This window comes from Myotis lucifugus, unplaced genomic scaffold (assembly GCF_000147115.1).
Source record: "Myotis lucifugus unplaced genomic scaffold, Myoluc2.0 scaffold_132, whole genome shotgun sequence".
NCBI lineage: Eukaryota > Metazoa > Chordata > Mammalia > Chiroptera > Vespertilionidae > Myotis > Myotis lucifugus.
In genome coordinates, this window is record NW_005871180.1 from 1,917,678 (window position 1) to 1,940,634 (window position 22,957).

At 37.3% G+C, this 22,957-nt stretch overlaps 1 protein-coding gene across 1 annotated transcript; it reads right to left on the minus strand.

The window, feature by feature from the left end:
* Positions 1 to 3,722: 3,722 nt before the first annotated feature.
* On the minus strand, positions 3,723 to 3,983 carry LOC102428081 (40S ribosomal protein S27-like; the record flags this gene model as incomplete). Its single annotated transcript, XM_006094304.3, has 1 exon — positions 3,723 to 3,983. A coding segment is annotated over one exon (261 nt), but the record flags the coding sequence as incomplete, so codon positions are not given.
* Positions 3,984 to 22,957: the final 18,974 nt, after the last annotated feature.

Below are 22,957 nucleotides of genomic sequence, written 5' to 3' on the forward strand. Positions count from 1 at the left end.
GTTTTGTCATTTCTTTTAGATATTTTGGAAATTTTATAAATGTGGTTTATTCAAAATAATTTGAAAATACAAAAAAAGAAAAGAAAAAGTTGAGTTTAGTTTTGGTCATATTGTTGATTCAGTTTTGTGCTCTCATTTTTCTCATGCTATCATATGATAATAATTTTCCCATATGCATATACAATTTATTTCAGCTGTTGCATAATATCCCACCAAGTGTGTACACTATAGCACACTTAACTATTTCACTGTCACTGAAATTTAAGATGTTTTATTTCTTCAGTGTCATGCATAATAATGAAATGTGGGTCTTTGTATATAATGATTTTCTCCTCATATTTAGCATGAATTTCCTAGGTGATATTTTTATAAGCAATACCACTGAAGCAGAGTATTACTCTATTAATATATATTGCTATACTGTCTTCAAGAAAGGCTGTGCTAATTTGCACCCCCACCTTCAATATAGGAGAATATCTGTCTTACCATACTTCTACAGCAGTGAGAACTGTTATTTAAAAACTATCACCCTATTATTTTGATTGGTAAAAATAGTATATCCTTATTGCTTTAATTTATATTTCTTTCATTATTAGGGATGTTGATTATTTCTTATGTTTTTTAACTTACTAATTTTTCTGTAATTTGACTGGTCATGCTTTAAAAATATAATAGCATTATTATAATAAAGTTATTTATAACTTTATATTTTGGTATTCTATATTGCATAATGATGTAATATACTACATATTGCTTATGAAATACTAATGCAGTATTAATATAACTCACCATAAAATTCACCTAGTCATAGCGTTCGGTGTCTATTCCTGTACCCATACCACATTGTTTCAATTGTTGAAGGTTTATAATACTTTTTGTATCTGGAAAAATAGTCATTTGCCCCAAAATCCTACATCTCACATTCACTTAATTATCTTTTTCAAAAATTTCTAGTGATTCTTATTTTTTTCAGATGTCGCCCAGATTTTCCCAAAGTTTTGCTCTGCTTTCTAAATACTGTTAGAATATTTACTGCACTTACATTAATCACTTAATTTGAGAGAATTGACATTTTAACAGTATGGAATTTTGTCATCTAGGAACTTGGTATATCTCTCTGGTTGTAACATTTTGAACTATCTCACCCAAGTATTGTACTCATTTATGGAAATTACATATTGTTATTCCGTTGCTGTGGCAGATGCAGGTTCTGTGGGTGGGTCTGTAGTCTATGCAACTTTGGAAGCTTTCTTTAAGAAAAAGTCTACACCTAACTGGTTTGGCTCAGTGAATAGAGTGTCAGCCTGCGGACCGAAGGGTCCCAGGTTTGATTCCAGTTGCAGGCACATCTCCAGTAGGGGGTGTGCAGGAGGCAGCTGATCAATGTTTCTCTCTCATTGATGTTTCTAACTCTCTATCCCTCTCCCTTCCTCTCTGTAAAAAATCAATAAAAATATATTTTTTTAAAAAGAAAAAGTTGCCGAAACCGGTTTGGCTCAGTGGATAGAGCGTCGGCCTGCGGACTGAAAGGTCCCAGGTTCGATTCCGGTCAAGGGCATGTACCTGGGTTGCGGGCACATCCCCAGTGGGAGATGTGCAGGAGGCAGCTGGTCGATGTTTCTCTCTCATCGATGTTTCTAACTCTCTATCTCTCTCCCTTCCTCTCTGTAAAAAATCAATAAAATATATTTTAAAAACAATAAAAAAAATAAAAAGAAAAAGTATACAAAATTACAAATACAAAAGTATTTGTAATCTTGTGAGGAGCCCATTCAAATGAAGGGGTTTGAGGCTGCCTTAATTTCAGTCAGTCAACCTCTTTTCACAGGTATGTCTTTATTACTCTTCTGGATGATGTCTCATCATATATTTTTTTAAATTATGTATTTTTAAAATTTTTATTATGTTTGTCAGTGTGACATCAGTTAACAAGATTATGTAAGTTTCAGGTGTACAATTCTATATACATCATCTGTATGTTGCATTGTGTGCTCACCACCCAAAGCAAGTCTTCTGTCTCCACTTATTTGACCTCCTTTATCCTCTTCATTCTCCCTCCACCCCCGTTTCTGTAACCACCAAAACTGTTGTCTGTGTTTATGAGTTTTTGTTTGCTTGTTTGTTTTGTTTGTTCATTTGTTTTCTTTCTGTTTTATGTCCCACATATGAGTGAAATCATATAGTTCCTGTCTTTTTCCATTTGATTTATTTTACTTAGCATGATATTCTCAAGATCCATCCATGTTGTCGTAAATGGCCATATTCTATCTTTTCTTATGCTGGAGTAGTAAGTATTCCATCTTCTTTATTCAGTCATCCATGGAATGAATAGATTGTTTCCCTGTCGTGGCCACCATGAATAATGCTGCAGTGAACGTAGGGGTACATATATCTTTATGATAAATGTTTTCAAATTTTTTCTGGTAGATATCAAGAAGAGGGATTGCTGGGTCATATGGTAGCTTTCCCCTCCTCCTCCTCCTCCTCCTCCTCCTCCTCCTCCTCCTCCTCCTCCTCCTCCTTCTTCTTTTTCAAAATTCCATATTGTTTTTCATAGTGGCTGCACCAATTTACATTACCACTAACACTGTATGAGGGTTTCTTTTTCTCCACAACCTCTCCAATACTTGTTATTACTTATCTTGTTGATAATTGCCATTCTAACAGGTGTCAGGTGGTATTTCATTGTGGTTTTGACTTGCAGTTCCCTTATAGCTAGTGAATTGAGCATTTTTTTCATATATTGGTTGGCCATGTGTATGTCTTCTTGGGAGGAGTGTCTGTTCAGGTCTTCTGCCCATTCTAAATGGGATTGTTTTGTTGTTGAGTTGTATGAGTTCTTTAACCCCTTATCAGAGGTATTGTTTGCAAATATCTTCTCCCATTTGATTAGTTGCCTTTTTGTTTTACTGATGGTTTCTTTTGCTATTCAGAAGCTTTTTAGTTTGATATAATCTCTTTCATTCATTATTGTTTTACCTCCCTTGCCTTTGGGGTCAATTTCATAAAATCCTCTCTAAGACCAAGTTCCATAAGATTAGTACTTATGTTTCCTTCTATGTATTTTATTGCTTCAGGTCTTGTATTTAGGTCTTTGGTCCATTTTGAATTAATTTTTGTGAATGGTGACAGACTATTTTCATTCTGTTGCATGTGGATTTCCAATTTTTTCAGTACCATTTATTGAAGAGGCATTTTTTATCTCTGTTGTACGTTTTGGGCTCCTTTGTTGAAGATTATTTGCCCATATATAGATGGGTTTATTTCTGGGTTCTCATTTATGTGCCATTGGTCTATGTGTCTGTTTTTTTCTGCCAGTACCATGTTTTGTTTTGTTTTTATTATTGTTGCTTTGTAGTATAATTTGAAGTCAGAAAGTATGATACCTTTAGCTTTGTTCTTTCTTCTTGGGGTTGCTTTAGCTATTTGAGGTCTTTTGTGGTTCCATACAAATTTAATGATTTTTGTTCTATTTCTTTTTTTAAAAAATGTCATTGGGACTTTTATGGGGATTGCATTAAATCTGTATATTGCTTTGGGTAGTATGGCTATTTTAACTATGTTGATTCTTCCAATCCGTGAACATGGAATATTTTTCCATTTCTTTGTGTTTTCGTAAATTTCTTTTAATGATGTCTTGCAGTTGTCAGTGCATAGGTCTTTCACATTTTTTTAATCCAAAATATTGGATGGTTTCCCACTCATCTTGATTTGAGGTGCTTTTAGTGCTGCTTTCTTCTGAAGGCGTATCCTTCTGTAAGCCTTGCTTTCCTTCCTGTTGGCTGACAGGGAACAGTGGAGCAACCAACACACAAAACTACCGTTTGTGCATGGCTAAAGACGGTGGTGATTTTATAGCATCCTGGGCATTTCACAACCAGGAAGTAGGAATTGGGGCTCTGCACCAGGCGCTTCTTCTTGTGTTTCCTCTTCTCTTCTGGAGAGGGATGGAGGAGATCCTTAGCGAGAGGCAGATTGTCGTGGGGAGGTCGTCACTGCGGGAAAGGCCCTTCACATTCTTTGTTAAGTTTATTCCTAGGTGTTATTCTTTTGGATAAAATGAATTTTTTTTCATTTCTTTTTCTGAAATTTAATTGTTAGCATATAGGAACACAATTGATTTTTGTATACTGATTTTGTATCCTGAAACTTTACTGTGTTTGTTTATGGTTTCTAATAGTTTTATTTGGTGGAGTTTTTAGTAAATCAAATATTTTTAATATGCTATTTAATGCCTAAAGGAATGCAAGAGCCATTTATTGAACTTAGAAAATATTTTTTAAAACTTTTCTAGGTTTCCATTTGGGATTTCTATAAAAATGTTCACGCTCTATGAAAATAGCAAGAGTTTTATATAATCTTCTATAATATCTTTTCCTGTACTTTAAATTTCTTTAGGGAAAAGTCTATATTTTGTGAGTAATTAATAAATACTTTTTAGTGATGACTGATAAACAAAGGAGTATATTTATTAAGAACACTGCTAGATTAGTTTGTTACTCACCGAATTTCATACTTCAGATGGAATATAATTTTTCCTATACTGAAGAATGGAGACTGGAGACCTATAAATTTGCCTTAAAGAAATATATTCTACTGGAGCATGTAATGACATACTTTGTATTATAGACTGGGTTTTAAATATAATTTTAATCCCATAAACTCAGAGTATATTTATAGTGAATTTTCAACAGTTTTCATTCCAGAAATTATTTAAGAAACTTTGATTTGGCCTAGATTCTTGTGTCAAGAATAGATTGCCAAAATGGAAAGGAAAGCTTCTTAAATAATCTTGAGACCATAAATCAATAACTAGGTTTTAAAAAGTCTCACTTGAGACTTGCTCTATTTAAGTGGCATTAATTAGCACACCACTAATGAATAATTAATAATAATTATAAAAGAAAAATATGGAAAAGTTTACTTGGTATATATATATATATATCTCCTCCTGCTGTGTATGTTTTCTTCTAAGATCTTTGTGGTTTCAAGCCTAACATTTAAGACTTTAATCCATTTTGAGTTTATTTTTGTGTACATTGTAAGAAGGTGGTCTAGTTTAATTTAAACTATTTTTTTGGTATATCTCTTTGGGCAAAAGAAAAAATAAACAAATGAGATTGCATCAAACTAAAAAGTTTTTGCCCAGCAATGAAACCATCAATAAAATGAAAAGACAATCCACTGTAAGGGAGAACATATTTGTCAGTGATACATTTGTATTGGACATACAAATGGCCAATAGACATATGAAAAAATGCTCAATGTCACTAATTATCAGAGAAATACAAATTAAAACCACAATGAGATGTTACCCCACACCTGTCAGAATGGCTATCATCAATAAATCAATAAATAACCAATGTTGGTGAGGGTGTGGAGAAGAGGAAACCCTTGTGCACTGCTGGTGGGGATGTAGATTGGTGCAGCCACTGTGGAAAACAGTATGGGGTTACCTCAAAAGCAGTATGGAACCGCCTTATGACCCAGTGATTCCATTTCTGGGAATATGTCTGAAGAAACTTGAAACACTAATTTGAAAGAGTATATAAACCCCTATGTTCATTACAGTGTTATTTACAATAGCCAAGATTTGAAAGCAGCCCAAGTGTCCATCAGTGGATAAGTGGATAAAAAGCTGTGGTACTCTTACACAATGGAATGCTACTCAGCCATAAAAAAAGGAAATGTTACACTTTGCAACAGCATAGATGGATCTGGAGAGTATTGTGTTAACTGAAATAAGCCAGTCAGGAAAAACAAGTATCACATGATTTCACTCATATGTGGAATCTAATGAACAAAATCAACTTGCAAACAAAACAGAAATTGATTCATAGATACAGAGAACAGACTCACAGCTGTCAGAGGGGAGGGAGGTTGTGGGGCTGGGTTAAAAAGATGAAGGCGTTAAGAAAAAAAAACTACAACTCATAGACACAGACAACAGTATGGTGATTCCAGAGGGAAATGGGGTTGAGGAGGTGAAGAAGGTAAAGGTATAAATGATGATGGAAGGAGACTTGACTGGGGATGGTGAACACACAATATAATATACAGATGATGTATTATAGAATTGTAGATCTGAAACCTATATAATTTTATTAACCAATGTCACCCCAATGAATTCAGTAAAAAACAAGTAATCAAGAATACAGGAATGTTTTTAGTTAAGACTCTCCATTTTAATCATCTGAGATGTTTATTCACAATAAATATTACTTATTGTTAGTTAAATTAAATGTATGATTAACTAAATATTTGGGACATGAGATTAAGAAGTGACATTGTCAAATGCATGCACCTTTAAGTGGCATTAATTAGCACACTACTAGGTATAGGGAAAAATCCATAGATGCACCTGAGTTTTTTCAAAGGATTTTCCTGACCATATCTACCTCATAGGAGTGTCATATTGAGATATTATTCTCTTTAATTATAGGCCAGGATACCTAGAGCATAAAGAAGAGGTTATTTGAGGAGAGTCCCAACGTGAAATACAGAGCTAGCACAGAAACTTTAGTCTGAATCCTCATCTAGTACTTTCAGAGTAAAAGTGCTCTTTATGGTAAAAAATTATAAAATGTGTTCTTTTCAGGCACAGACACTGGATTTGGCAATCTCTATGGATAGCAGCTTGATGTAATTAGCCAGGGAGAACTTTCTGGAATACCCATGTGATGTGATATATATTTACAATATGAACAAAACAAAGATGAGCGTCATTACTTTGAAGACTTACATATTGAAGTGACTTCCTGTAGTCAGTGTTCTTGTTAATGTGGACAATTGATATTTTCTTAATCTTGAGAGAATGAGTAAAACATCTTAGAAACCTATTAATGCAATATTACCATTAATTTGTAACATACATCAAAGTAAAGACAGCGTGCTTACTTTGTAATTTTATCTTCAAGATGAGTCCTGTAGTCTGCCATCACTAGGCCCCTAGGTGAACCCTAGAGCTACCATAGTTGACCTTTCACTAAGTACTTGTTACATTTTAAATAATTTACTTTTTTTCATAATTTATACACAGACCAACATAGAGACATAAAAACATAAGGAAAAGATCTAGGTTTAAAAGATCTATGTTGAGATCAGCTGGTGCAAGAAAAACTAGAGGACTATTTGGAATTAATTTGCATTGATATTGGAAGTCTTTAGATATATACACCTTGAACAGTAGGTGTTTTTATTTTTTAAGTGTTGGTGACCAATAGAAATTCATCAACTTTTAAATTTTGTGAAGTAAGAACAATTCAAAGAAGTAGAAATAGGGAGAGAAGAAGGAGGAGGAAAATAAAACTGTCCACTACCACCCCTGTTTCATACAAGATGGGACACAATCTCAGGATAAAGGACAATTGATTAAATTGGGTCAAGTTGGCTTCATGAAAAGCTCACCATTTTCTCACTATGCTGTAGATTGTGGAATTGTAATGACAGAAGGGTGTTGCTTCACACACTTGCATGGTAACAACACATGTATGTCAGTGTCTTTATTTTATATGAGCAAATTAAAATTACATTCTAAGTAAATCTAAACATATTTTAAGATGCATGGTTGAGTTGATTCACTAAGTCTGTGTTTGTGTGTGTGTGTGGGGGGGGTTCTTTCTTCTCCCTCTCTCCCTTCTTCCCTCCCTCCCTCCTCTCCCCCTCTCCCTCCCTCTTCCCTTCCTTCCTTCCTTCTTTCCTTCCTTCCTTCCTTCCTTCCTTCCTTCCTTCCTTCCTTCCTTCCTTCCTTCCTTCCTTCCTTCCTTTTTTCTTCTTGTTTGTTTTTCTTTGCTTGTGCTGGCCACTTGCCTTAGAGATAATGGATCTAGAAAGGTCCAATAATAATTTCTAGTAGTCACTAGAGTTTCTTGTTTATCATGTCAAATCCTTTCTGTTAAACACTAGAATCTTTTTCATTATGTTTGCACTGGAGTCATCCATAAAAATTTATTGTCTTGATATGAACCTTAGTGTTCCAGCTACTGATTTCATTAACCAGAAAAGTCAGATCACATATTAACATTAACTAGGTAGGGGTTTAAGTGAAATTTGGGACACTTTTATTTAATAATTTTGTTCACAAGATGTAAAAGAATTTTTATGATATTTGTATCTTCACATTGCCAAGTCTCATATTATAGTTTTGCAATATATAGAATTTTGTTTTCTTATGTTTTTACTCTTGCTTCTCCAGATTTGCTTATATAGGAAGAAAATATTAAATTACCTTTTTGGAATTGGACATTGTCACTATTGGACTATCTTCTCTGTTAGTCCCTCTTATTTCATTTTCTCTGACTCTTCTCTCTAATTTTTCACTCCATTCCTTCCCCAACACATTCCTACTTCCAGAGAGACCTTCCAAAATACATCTTTGGAAATTTCAGTTTGCCTTCATTTCAGTTTAGAAGTTTTTATTTTATTTAATATCCTGGGAAGTACTTTGTAATGATGTCAATCATTTACACCCGAGTATGAATACATTCATTTGTTTTCTCTCCTGCTCCAAATATCTAGTTTATTGGGGGGCGGGGGGCGGGGGGAGAGGATATGAAGATAATGGATCTTGGAGAAGGGGGCTATCAAATGGGGAAAATGACAAAAGTGTGGGGAAGCTAAAAACATTGAAAATAATTTTATCTACTTCACAATTTTACCTAGGGCTGAATGTTGTCCCCAGTTAAAAAACAACAACACTCAATTAGTTAATCAGACTTACCTGCAGAAAACTAGACAACTTGGAGCAGACGAAAGAGAAATGGTTGTGATTATGTTTAAAAAAACACACATAGAAAATCTTGCTTTACATATAATGAGCATAAATACTTTCAGTAAATTATAGTGTATTAGACAGATGCACTTATTCATGTTCCTTGTATAAACCACACTAAAAGGATATTAAAGGATTAAAAAGGAACAAACCCACAAGAACAAAGAGAATGGGAGGAAATGACAACAGACAAAAGATGTCAACAAAGATTGGGAAAGTAGATGAGTGATACCTGATTTAGCAGTTTGAATGAGGTTGAAACCCAAGAGTGGGGGTGGAGAGCCAACTTCTCTCTGTGGAACTTAAAAAACCACAGGAATTTGTAGAAGCAGAAACCTCTGATAGTTGGGGCACAAAGTGGTACTGATGTTTGAAAGGCTTTACAACTTGGACTCCCAGATCACTTCCCTCGCCTCATGGAGAGGGGCAGTTTACCTCTTGCCAACCCCTCAGAAGATTGGAGGTTTGTTCTAGAGAGTATGTGGATGATTCAGAGGTGGAAAAGGAAACATTTGGGGGGAAATTATAGAACTATGTACGGTTTAGCTATGTAGATTTATGGTTATACTAATGAATCATAGAAAGTTGATTCATTATGTTCTAATTACATGGAGAGGAGGGAAAATTGTTTGGTGGGTGTAGATAGGTGAGAAATTAATTTTTTACAAAAAGAAGTAAAATATATTAAGAAAAGAAAAGAAAAATCAAGGAATGGGAAAATAAAGGGCTTTATATTGATAAATAGTAATATAAACTAGAAGAAAGCCTAAAGGGTAGGGAGTAGTATCTCTATGGAGATTCCAGAATGGAAAGAAACACACCTTATAAAGTTTCAACTATAACTGAAATTTTAAAAGAAGAATTTTAGGAATTATTTGTTGGTGTCTTTTATTCTCTGCTTTTTCATAAAACACAGCATAGTATAAAAATAGGAAAACAAATTGTTGCTTTTAAAAAAATACTCATATTATTTTGAACTTTAACTTAACTAAGGATAAAACTAAGTAAATTATTTCAGAATGAATCTTTTTTGGAAACGTTAGACTTTATTGCTTTTTTCTTTCAGTCCTTTCTTGATTTTTTAAAAATATATTTTTAATGATATCAGAGAGGAAGTGAAAGGGAGAGAGATATAGAAAAACCAATGATGAGAGATTGGAATCATTGATCGGCTGCCTCCTGCACGGGCATGTACCCTTGACTGGAATCGAAACCGGGACCCTTCAGTCTGTAGGCAGATGCTCTACCCTTCAGTCTGTAGGCCGGTGCTCTGTCCACTGAGCCAAGCCAGCTAGGGCCAGTCCTTTCTTGATTTTATTGGTTTCTTTATTTTGTTTTTTCACATTGGTTATATTTTCTTCATCAAAAAAGAACCAAAATAGCTACTTTCCAGGTTTTGCATTTGTTAAAAATAAAGGCATGTAAGAGAAATTTAGAAAATCTGAAGTTTTGTTTTGAACCTGGAAGTTGAAGAAGGCCGTAGAATTAGCATAGCTATGATAGGGGTTTTATAACTGGCTATTCTTTCCCCTTAAACTTAGATAGATTCACTAATGCTTTTCACTTAAGCAAGGTGATCAGCTTTTTTAAAAGAAAGAATATAAACAAATAAGAACAAGGAAGATCTATACTGAAGCTTCTGCTATTGATGGGATAAATTTTTGAAGTCAACATTTACTCACAGATGTAACAGAACCTATGGGTGATGGATTCCTTTACAAAGGGAAGCTGATTGCTGATGCAGGCAGTGTAAAGGAATTCTTTTCATTTATGTATAAAGAAAAAAGAATTGGAGAAGGTACAAAATGCTGATAATATTGGTATTCTATCGTCCCTAGAATGATATTACATTTTCTAGTCAGTTCGTGAAATTGAAGTTTGAATTTTTATCTTATATTGATAAGCTGATAAAATTCTAGCCTGAAAAAAAAATGTTATCAAAACTCTTTCTCCAAATGTAAATTTACTTTTTAGGAAAAGGAGGGCAGGTATTTTAGATGCTAGAAGATGAGTGTGGGAATGATTGCCTTGTATGAACATTACAATATTTATTTTAAACTCTTTGGGAGAATAAACTAGGGCATTGATAAAAAAGACAATCTCTTTGGAACCTGAGTCAATGAGTTGATATAGTACCGAGGAGTCTCAATAAAACAAATGAATGTTAAAGTAAATATTCTCATACAATGCACGTAATTGATGTGCTTCAAATATACTTAGTGAGTTAGTAGTGTTTATACATGAAAACACATTTTAATTCTTTTGCATGAAACATTATTTCAACTGAAATACCTGTTAGTGATTTAAGTGTTTCCTTGGTTTCTTAGGAACTCAGAGGATTAAATGTTTTGTGTACAAGTATTTGTTAGAAGGAAAGTCTGCACATCCTTGGTAGAAGCTATTTAATATGACAAGTGGGAGGCTCTTTTGTGTGTTTATACTTGATGCAACAATGATCATGCAGATAGTCTGGCATGTGGTCCGGAGACCTGAGCCAGCCCAGCCCTCTGCCGACTTAAGTGGCTTTGGGCATGCCGCTTAGCCATGTGTGTGGTATAAATCATTTCACTTGCAGCTCTAAAACTTAGCTGATAATTAATAGAAAACAAGTCTGGTGATTTAGGAATTATGTCAGGAGTTGATTTTTCTGAATTTAAAAATTATTAATACCTTTGGGGAGAAATTTCTGAAACTTTGCTAAGGATGAAGAGGAACTGTGTTTAGTTTCATGCTCCATATAGTAGAGGGATATTAAAATGCAATTTAGGTTCAGGACTAATCTGGAAGATTTATGTAATGCCAACATTGTCAAATTTTGTAAATAAAATATCCCAAATCCAAAAAGCATGATGGCAAAGGTGATATGGCTCATTTAATGATGATCTTGATTGTGATGACAGATACGCACACTTCCTGAGCTCTTACTGTATGCCAGGTACTGTGCTACAAACTTGATTTACATACATGGCATCATTTATTTTTCTCATCGTTGTAAAGGAAGATAGATAGTGGTATTTCTATTAATCTAATGAGAAAACTAAACAGTTCAGAGTTCAGTTCAACTGTAAATTATCTTCACTTTAAGGAGTTGTATTCCCTAAACTTAGTTAAAATAGTATATAGGGAAAAAAGTGTCCTTATGTATATGCCAAGTGGGAACTTTTTCCTAGCTTTATCTCCAGGTCTTTACCAAGAAGAAATTGTATTCCCTAATATAGTTATATGAGGTGTGTTAATAACACTGTAGCTCCTTGCTCTTTCTGGGAACTCCTTGAGACTTTCATAATAGGAAGAATAGAAAAAAACAACTCTCACTTCTTCATTTTGTTCATCAAATTCTTCGCCAAGAATTACTATGGCTGCATACCTTACAGCCTTTTCAGTCTGTCTCAATTCATCTCCCAGGAAGGTGAGAGTTCCTACTTACGTTACCTAGTTGCTTGGTTGTGACATTAATTTCTTGTGACTCAAAACACTGTGCCTGATATGCTTCCTCACAGAACTGCCTTTGGCATTACAGCGAGGTCTGCTCTATGATGTTCCTTTCAATTTCTCATACGTAGGTTAAACTTATCTTTTAAATTTACTTACTTGACTGCTCACAGCATTGGGAAACCTCTAAAAATGCAGGAGGTGGAGCAGAAGAAAGATAAGACAAAGTCTTCCTACCGAAAATCAGACTGTGCTCAATGAGGATGCGTTCAATATGCAGGAGGGCCGCCCCCACCTTAACTGCAGTTTTGCTTTCAGTCACCTGCATCAACCACAGTCCGAAAATATTAAATGGAAATTCCAGAAATAAACAATTGGTAAGTTTTAAATGTCATAGCCTTTCTGAGTAGCGGCACGAAATCTCGCACCATCCCACCTGGGACGTGAATCATCCCTTTGTCCGGAGTCTCCAAGCGGCATACACTCCTGGCCCCTTAGTCACTTAGTTGCCATCTTGGTTATGAGACGACTGCTGCAATGTCACAGTGCTTGTGTTCAAGTCCCCCTTTCTTTACTAAATTATGGCCCCAAAACACAAGAGTACTGATGCTGGCAATTCAGATATGCCAAAGAGAAGCCTTAAAGTGCTTCCGTTAAGTGACAAGGTGAGTACATTATAATAAGATATTTTTGGAGAGACACCACATCCACATAACTTTTAGTACAGTTTATTGTTCTAATTGTTCTAATTTATTATTAGTTACTAGAGGCCTGGTGCACGGACCCCTAGTGGGGTCCCTCGGCCTGGCCTGTGGGGATTGGGCTGAAACCAGCTCTCTGACATCCCCCGAGGGGTCCTGGATTGCAAGAGGGCGCAGGCCAGGCCGAGGGACCCCACAGGTGCACGATCAGGGCTGGGGAGGGACCGCAGGAGGGCTCCAGGGCATGTCCGGTCATCTCGCCCAGTCCCAATTGGCCAGACCCCAGCTGCAAGCTAACCTACTGGTTGGAGCATCTGCCCCCCGGTGGTCAGTGTGTGTCATAGCAACTGGTCAAACAGTCAAATGAACAGTTGGACACTTAGCATATTAGACCTTTATTATATAGAATTGTTGTTAATCTCTTACTGTCTCTAATTTATCCTGGCCAATGTTATTCAGTGGTTGAGTATTGACCCATGAACCAAGAAGTCACCAGTTCAATTCCTGATCAGGGCACATTCCCGGGTTGTAGGCTCCATCCCCAGTAGGAAGTGTGCAGGAGGCAGCCAGTCAATGTTTCTCTCTCATTAGTGTTTCTCTCTTGCCCTCTCCCTTCCTCTCTCTCTAAAAATAAATAAAAACATATTTTTAAAAAGTTTAACAATTTTTTAAATATATATATATTTTTGATTTATTTCAGAGAGGAAGGGACAGAGAGATAGAAACATCAATGATGAGAGAGAATCATTGATTGGCTGCCTCCTGCATGCCCCCCACTGAGGATCAAGCCTGCAACCCAGGCATGTGCCCTTAACTGGAATCGAACCCGGAACCCTTCAGTCCACAGGCTGACGCTCTATCCACCAAGCCAAACCAGCTAGGGCAAGTTTAACAATTTAAATTTATTGCTGAATTCTGGAACTAATGGCTATAACGATATGCTATTATATGGCTTCAACCTGCTCTGAATGGAAATAATTATATTAAGTAACATTTAGAAAGCAGCAAGAAAATTGAGGTAAGCTTTTAAATCTGGTTTCATCTTAAATTCAAAGAGGTTTGAAAAAGCCTTCTGCAGTGTGCGTCAGAATCACCTGCCTAGAACACAGATTGCAGGTGATTCTGAGGCACATTGATTTCTTCCAAGTTCCAAGGTAATGCTGGTGCTGCTGGTACCTGGATCACACTTTGGGCACCACTCAAATTTTCCTCTTTATTTATGTCAATAATTACTTGGTGCGATTGCTGGTTTTCTTGTTTGAAGTCTTCCTGGTTCTTAAAAAGTCTGCAAGAGCACTCTACCTATGGTTGGTATTTAAGTCAAGGAATTCAATGCTAAGGACTTAGGTCATTTTCAGTTACCCACTTTTGATTCTGAAATGGTGATGAGGCATGGTTCTGTTACATCAGTGCCTGTCACTATGGAAACTACATGTTTGGTCACTCAACTAATGTCAGATGGATTACTATGTAATATATCATAATGTTTAGCCCTGTTTTCCAACTGCATTTGCTAATGATGGCAATGTTTATTTTTTAAAGTATTTGATCATGTGCATGCTTAGCTATATTGATATGTTATCTTAAAACTTAATTTAGCCACTAACACAGAAACATTTACTAGATTCATCATGAGTAACTAACAAATTAATGTAGGTGAAAGAAGTAATTAATTAGCTCTAATCTTCACAATAAAGATCATTAGCATTAAATGAGAATTAATAATTTCATACGACATGAAAATATATTGCCCCAAGCCAAAAAGTGTATAACCATAGTATTGCAAATTAATACTTAAAATTAATGTGTAAAATTTTTACATGTTGTTAGATTATCTGTAATTTTTTTTCTTAAAAAATATTTTTATTGATTTTTAGAGAGGGAGGAAGGGAGAGAGATAGAAACATCTATGAGAGAGGAAGTCATCAATTGGCTGCCCCCTGCACAGCCCCTACTGGAGATTAAGCACACAATCTGGGCATGTGCCCTGACCAGAAATCAAACCGGTGACCTCATGGTTCCTGGGTCAATGCTCAACTGCTGAGCCACATCAGTAGGGCTGATCTGTAATATTTTTATGTTATACTTCTAGGTCCAATGAAATGTATGTTAGGATTATGTAATTTCAGTGTAGTTATTACAATTGACCTGACTTGAGATTCTGTCTTCCTGTGAAGTGCTGGTCCTCTTTTCCTGGCTAACTCTACTTCAGTTTAAATACTGCTTCCTCTGAAATGCTTTCTCTGATCCCCTACTGCCATCCATCCCCTGAATCTCTCTCATGGTATTGTAAATTAATACTTACCTATCAAAAACTTGCTGTGATTAGTAAAAATATACTTATGTGTATGTTTTTATGTGGTTAATACTTCTCTTTCTATTTGATTACAAGTGCCATGAAGGACAAAGAACAAAGGTCCATGATTTTATGACTGAAGAATGCCAGTGTGAAGGACACTGGATAGCCCCAAAGTCTAATTTTTCTCTATTAGCTGTAAATATATCAAGGATACATCAGGTCTAATAAACTTGAAAGTTTCTACAGCCAACATAGGAATCCTCTTAAAAGTCTTAGGCTTGTTGCCTAATGTAACTCCAGACTTTGACCTCAAAAAAGTAGTTAGATAAAACCAAATACTTATCCAGTTAGCATCATCTATGATTGATTGTGGTATTGAATGAAGATCAGTTTTTCTCTCTTAGCTACCATTCTTATGAACAGAACAGTAAAACTAAAAATGAACCCACATCACCTTAATTGGGACATTGGATCAAGGGAATCTCTGAAGGATCAAAAATTGTTATCTGTACTTTTTGATAGCAGTTGACACTGCCCTGTGTGATCTTCCATGGTGCCCTGTTTTAGCAGAGTTATTCCATGAAAATTCTTTATTTTCAAAAGTAACTTAACTTTTACAAAATGCCCTCAGGCTAAAATCCATAAGGAGACAGAGAAAATGGCCCCTCAATTTAGTTCAAGAGTATCACCATTTTATTTATTTATTTATTTATTTATTTATTTATTCAATAACAATTCTATTGAGATATAATTCATATACCATGAAATTCACCCTTTTGAAGCATATAATTTGGTGTTCTTTAGTATATGCACAAAGTTGTGCAACTACTGTCACAATCATTTTATAACATTTTCAACACTGCAGAAAGAAACCCCATGTACTTTAGCTGTCACTCTTCATCCTCCTCCTTTAGCCCCTGACAACAATTCATCTACTTTCTATCTCTGTGGATTTGCCTATTCTGGATATATCTTATAAGTGGTATCATGCCATATGTGACCTTTTTGTGACTGACATCTTTTACTTAGCATAGTGAGAGCATCGCCATTCTAAATGGTGCTAATTGCATTATGAAATGTGGACATTGATACTTTATTAGGACATAGAACCCTGCATCCTAATATGACAGAGCATCATTTCTGCTCACCTCCAGGCTCTCCTCCTCCTTACATCTTACATAGTGTTCCATTTTGCCTTCCTGAAATATAGCTATGATCATACCATGCCTCCTCCTACCCACTGAACCTTCAGAGTCTCCTGGCTTCTGAATCAAATCCAAATCCTTAAGATATTACCTTTGAGACCTTAGCCAACATTTCCAACCTTAAGATCCTCCACTCGCTTCAATAAATGCTGCCCTTGGATCAACTGAATACTTGCTTTCTCTTACCTACAATCTGTATTTTCCCAAGTATAGCATTGCTCTTTTTGTTGGTGATAGCTGTCTACTTTATCTCTATACTAGAGGCTCGATGCATGAAATTCATGCATGGGAAGGATCCCTAGGCCTGGCCGGCCATCAGGGCTGATCTGTGGGGTGACTGGCGGGGCCATCCTGCATTGAGTGTCTGCCCCCTGGTGGTTAGTGCACATCATAGCGACTGGTTGTTCTGCAGTTTGATCAATTTGCATATTAGGGTTTTATTATATAGGATTCCAAATCCTACCACGCTTCAATGACTAGTTTAGTTGTCCTGTCCTTTATGGAGCCTTTCTAAGTACCCGAGACTTGCTGCTGCCGCCCCACTCCCCACCCGCATCTGGAATAGCATTTTGTGTCCTGTCTTATGACTTTCTACCCTATCTTATGCTTATTAATATTCATTACTTATATGTATATCTAACTTCCCTTATTTGGAAAAATGATCACTGAGAGGTGAATTTCTATTTCATTTTCTTATTTCCCAAAGTGCTTTGTATAGTTCTAGTTTGGCAAGATGTTACAGCACATGCCACCCCACAATAAGGCACTTTGGCATATGGATTATTTTGAGCTGAAGGCACTTGAGAAGCAGCAGCTGTAGGAAGGGTTCTCTGCCCTCCTTTATACGTAAGAGCAAGGCATAAATTTCCTGGGATAAAGGTGCCCTCCCTGTAGCAGAAAGAGAACATTCTTATCACCCAAGACAGGGAATCAATGCTGAGATGAATCTGTACCGAAAAATAATCCTTATCTTCCATTAGTTTCCCTCATTTACTTCCTAGTCACTTTCCCACAGTGTACTGTCCTTCACCCAACCCCTTTTTCCTTGTCTCATCAGGCCTCCACAATTTCTCACTCTTTGTTACAGTGGCGTGTGTATAAGCTCTCAGGCCTATCCACTTCTTTTCATATTTATGTCTTTCATATGGAGGCCTCTGTGTACACATAGAAATAGTAACATCAAATAAAATGTGTATGCTTTCCCCCCTTTAATCCGTCTTTTGTCAGTTTAATTCTCAGGCCCAGCCACAGGACCTAAGAGAATAGAGAAAAAGTCCTGCCCTGCACAAACATTTTATAACCAAGACATTTCTCCTTTCCTTAAAGCCTGGAGGACCCTGGAGTGAGTGAGTCTCTGTGTGTGTGCGCATGCGTGTGTGCGTGCATGCGTGTGTGTGTGTGTGTGTGTGTGTGTGTGTGTGTGTTGCTTGTGAAGAAGTCTTGATGATAAGGTCCCTAAGTTTGTTAGGGGAAGATTTTCTGCTGGCACCTGTGCAATTGTTGTAATTTGCTGAAGGACTGAGATTGGGTATTCACCCTTCAGACCTACCTGTTGTTTTTCACAGCCTCAGTGGTCACTTTCCATGACTTGCTATCACCGTAGTTAAGTTGTAATGTTACCTTCCAGAGTAACAGTTCTGCATTTCCCATTATATGCTGAACTTGGATGTCCTGTTAATAACTTAAATTCAACATCTTTAATAATGTACTCATTATTTCCTGTTCCTTATCTCCTAACCTATTTCTCTAGACTTTCAAAACTCAGGACTCCATTATTCTCACTGTGTACCTACTGCTGTCCGTACTACGCTCTACTGTCAGATTAGTTACACTCCAAATCATGAATCATATTATCTTTGTTCAACAACTTTCTTTTGTACTGATTAATATTCATACGTCCAGCCTAGACTTCAAGTTCCTTGACCAGGAGAGAATCACTATGACATTAGCAATACACAGCCGAGTCTACCTGGCCAGAATGAAGCAGATCAATAGGGTGGTTGTCTAATAACTTCTAGGACATTTGAGAAAACTTGATGAGGCAGGCCAGATACAGCCATCACACTGGCTTTTGTCTCTGTCATAAGCTGACCATGATCAAAACAAAAACAAGAGTGTTCTGACTTTTGTAATGCTTGATAGTTTAGTATACTGGTAAATATTTAAGTTCCACACCATGTCAACTCAGCACACTATTAGCAAACTTTTTTTAAAGTCTTACATATGCAGAAAAAGAGTAAAATGGAAATCCAAGACAACTTTTTTTGCTCAAGAATAAACTGATGGCATGTGTGTGGTGAGGGGGGTATTGAGGGAGGAGGGGGAAAGCAGACTATCAAAAAGCTGTTTCTGAGAGTTCTTTTTCTTCATATAATTTACTTTAGTTTTTTGTATTTATCAAATCCACAAAAAATTATTGAGCTCCACTTTACTTTGCCTGAGGAATCATGGCTTTCGTCAGATACTGAATAATCATTATGAAAAAATTTTAAACATGGTCTGAAGTAGAAAAAAAAATCCTATAAGGCTCACACTTAGTTTTTACCCTTGCTTCTACCCAATCCCCAATAATTGAACAAAGAGTGTGAAAATATTGAAATGCTTTATTTTTTTCTCATGCGTGTAAGCCTCACATATATATCATTTCAAGAGCCTATCCATTTGAGATTAATTTTATAAAAGAAGAGTCAGACTTATGTGTTATGGGTTGTGATCTAAGATTTAGCTTCTTAATCAGATAGCTCTCCTATTACTAAATTGTGTTGCCTATTGATGTGAAAATGAATTATTCAGCATTTGCAAATATTCAGTTTACAATAAAAGGGGGACCTCACTAAATAATATCTGTTTTGGGTTTGTTGATTTTATTCCATCAATCTATTATACTTAGGAATGGCTATTCTTTCAATTTGTTCTCTACAAAAAAGAGAGAGCCCTGACTGGGTGGCTCAGTTGGTTGGAGTGACGTCCCATATACCAACAGGTTGTGGGTTTGATCCCGGTCAGGGCACATACCTAGGTTGTGGTTCAGTCGCTGGTCTAGGCATGTATGGGACATAACCAACCCATGTTTCTCTCTCTACCCTTTCTTCTCTCTCTCAAAATCAATTAAAAACATATCCTCAGTGAGGACTAAAGAAAAAGAGAGAAAAATACTATATACGTATTTATCTTATCTGAAATTCTTTAGCTTGAATCCTCTCTTAGCACACAATAAGGCCCTGTGTTGTGCCTACCTGAGTACAGAATATTACAAAGTCACCCTGCACTTTCTCCCTGTTGCAAAAGAGGAGGAGCTATTGGACCAGGAGCCCAGACCCCTGCTGACAACAGCTTTTCTCTTTTGCACAAGTTCTCTTTTCTGAACCTAGAACTCTGGACGAGGTTCAGAAAATTTTTATTCTAGTTCTAGCTCTGCTTCCAACTCAGTGTGCTTACTTGTGTTTATTATGTTTTCCATAATGTAACAAACATCCTAAAACTCATGTAAAACAAAACCCCAATCTTAACCACATGGCTTCCTCCCCATCTCATATAACCTTCCCTGACCTCTCGTAACCCTGGCCTTCCCTGACCTCATTTAACCCTTGACTTGAATCCTGTGTTCATACTTTCCTTTTTTCTCCCTTTTTTATATGGTTACCTTATTGCATGTATGTTTTTTTTTAAGACTTTTTCTGTTTTAGTTGTTTTTAACCTTACAAGGGCACCAGTCTACCTCCAGACTTATCTTTTGTGTACAAATGAGTTGTGATTGTTTAATCCATTTTGAGATAGGTTTTTCTGGCTCTTGTAACATAAAGACTCATAACTGCTTCAGTGACCAGGCTTAACTGGAAATGAGGGACATGGTCTCTTTGCACATTTGCTTAAATGAGCCAAGAGTTTTTACAGATGGCCTGCAGCAACATTCTTATGCATCCACGCTGCTCATACAGAAATGATGGAAGGGCATTCTCCTGCCATCTCCTAGACAGGGCTTTCATTGGCTACTGTCTCAGTGGTAACCTTGTCTTAATTTATGGACTTTCCTCACTATTCCTAAATTTAAGGGTTAGATTTAAAGATGGTAGGAGTGAAGGGGAGCAAACTAACTCTCTCACTGCAACAGAAACTTGCCCCCTTCTTTTTTCATTTTATATTCAGGGAAGATGGGGAACAGCATGAAATTCCTTTGTCTTTTTTCTAAGGAGATTTTTGTTTGGTTTGAAGATGTGGCTTAGCTATTGATGTCAAGAAAGACAATTTAATTCTTCTATGATGGATTCTCTGATATCAGAATATAGAGCTAGGTGAACTGGCAGGCTAATTAGGGTGGCAGTTTTCATATTCTAACCCACAGTAAACTAATTAATTAACTTATTTACTCAGCAGACATTTATTGAAAATCCAGCATGTAACAGTGTTTTAAAATGTACCTGGGATTTGTTTTTACCAGGTGTGGTAAGACACACAGACAGAAAATAATTGTCATGAAGGAAAACATTCACACAGATCCCTAGAATCAGGAGAAATGTCACAGCACACCATGTAGGGCCACCAGGGCAGCACCAGGGCCCGTCAAGAGTCAGGGGCAATGAGGGGAAAACATGGGCAAGAGCCTTTATAGTGGTTTCTGCAGAAGGAACTAACGAGGTAGGGTAAACAGGCTTAGGATTAGCTAGTTCGGGCTCTGGGGAGTAGGGGCTGTTTCTAGTTGTCTGTTACCTGGCCCTGAGGTAATTAGGGCAGGATAATAATTGTGTGGAGTGTAAGAGCACTGTGAGAACCTAATAAAAGAGGTGGTTGGATGTATGGATTATGGATTGGTTGGTTTGAATATGAAAGATATGCTTGCATGCCCAGCTGATGTGGTTCAGTTGTTGAGTGTCAACCTATGAACCAAGAGGTCACGGTTTGATTCCATGTCAGGGCATGTGCTCTGATTGTGGGCTCAATCCCCAGTAGGGGGCGAGCAGGAAGTAGCCAATCAATGATTCTCTCTCATCATTGATGTTTCTATCTCTCTCCCTCTCCCTTCCTCTCTGTAATCAATAAATATATATATACACACTAGAGGCCCGGTGCACAAAATTCATGCACTGAAGGGGGAATCCCTCAGCCTAGCCTGCCCCCTCTCACAGTCCTGGAGCCCTCAGGGGATGTCCTACTGACAGCTTAGGCCCGCTCCCCGGTGAGCTAAGCTGCAGTCTGGCCTCCCTCTGCAGGAGGCAACATGGGTGATCAGGGGAAGGCGCTGCCCTCATCACCCTGCTGCTGCTGCTGCCACTGCTGGCTGCCGCAGCTGCCAAGGTGTTTTCATCAACATGGACTCCAGTCCTTTCACCACGAAAAAATGACAACTTTCTTTAGGCATTTCAAGATGTCTCTTTCATAGGATATGACATTTCTTTCTTTTTCTTTATCCTCACTTGAGGATGTTTTTCCATTGATTTTAAGAGAGCATGGAAGAGAGAGGGAAAGACAGAGAGAAATATCAATGTGAGAGGGACACTTTGATTGGTTGCCTCCTGCATGAGCCCTGACCTGGGCCCCAGCCAGGGAGGAACCTGCAACCTAGGAACATGCCCTTGACCAGAATCAAACCCAGACCCTGCAGACGGCAGGCCAAGGCTCTATCCACTGAGCCAAACCAGCTAGGACAGGATATGACATTTCTGAGCCCCTCCAGCAGCAGACATTCATTTTTTCCTCCAGGAGTGAGGTGGAAAAACCCTAGATCACCTTCTTGGATTCTTATTACCCAAGTTACCAAGAAAACTGTAAGTGGCATACAGGGAGCTTAGCCAGTGAGTGGTCAGAAAAGGTGTTTCCTCTGCAGCTCACACGCAGAGGCAGGACTGCTGGCGCACCGTGGCTGGCGGGCCCTCTCCTCTCCAGGCCTGCCCTTGGCCGCAGTGGCTGCAGGCGGTCCCGCCCTCTCCTCTCTGGGCCTTCTCTCGGCCGCGGCGGCTTGGGCAGGCCCCCCATCTCTGTCTCTGTCTCCGCTCTGGGCCTCACCTGTGTGCGCAGCCTTCTCCTGACCAGTTGTGACTGTTACGGTGTCCTGGCTAATTTGCATATTATTTACTTATTTATATAGATAGATAGAGATATATATATATATATATTTTAAAAGGTGTGCTTGCAGGTGAGTCCTATACCATCTTTTGTAATTTGCTAGCCCTAAGAAGGACAGTCACTCCAGGGTCAGGGAGTTCTCAGATGTCAAAACATCAGAATAAAAAGACACTTAATATAGACAGTTACTCTGTTAGATGATGGAAATGAGTAAGCTAAGGTCCTTGCCTTCAAGAAGCTCACAATCTGGAAAGGAAACAAGCACAGACTTATGTTGATAGAAAAATGCAGCAAGTGTAATGATAGAGATGTACACTCAGACCCCATCCTCTCCACCCTCTGGCCATAACCACATTTTTGTCAGCGTCTATGGGATATATATATATATATATATATATATATATATATATATATATCTGAGTGGTCAGATTATTATGACCACCTGACGTTTGTAGGCAAATTAGCTATAATTTCACGCTGAAGTTGCTAG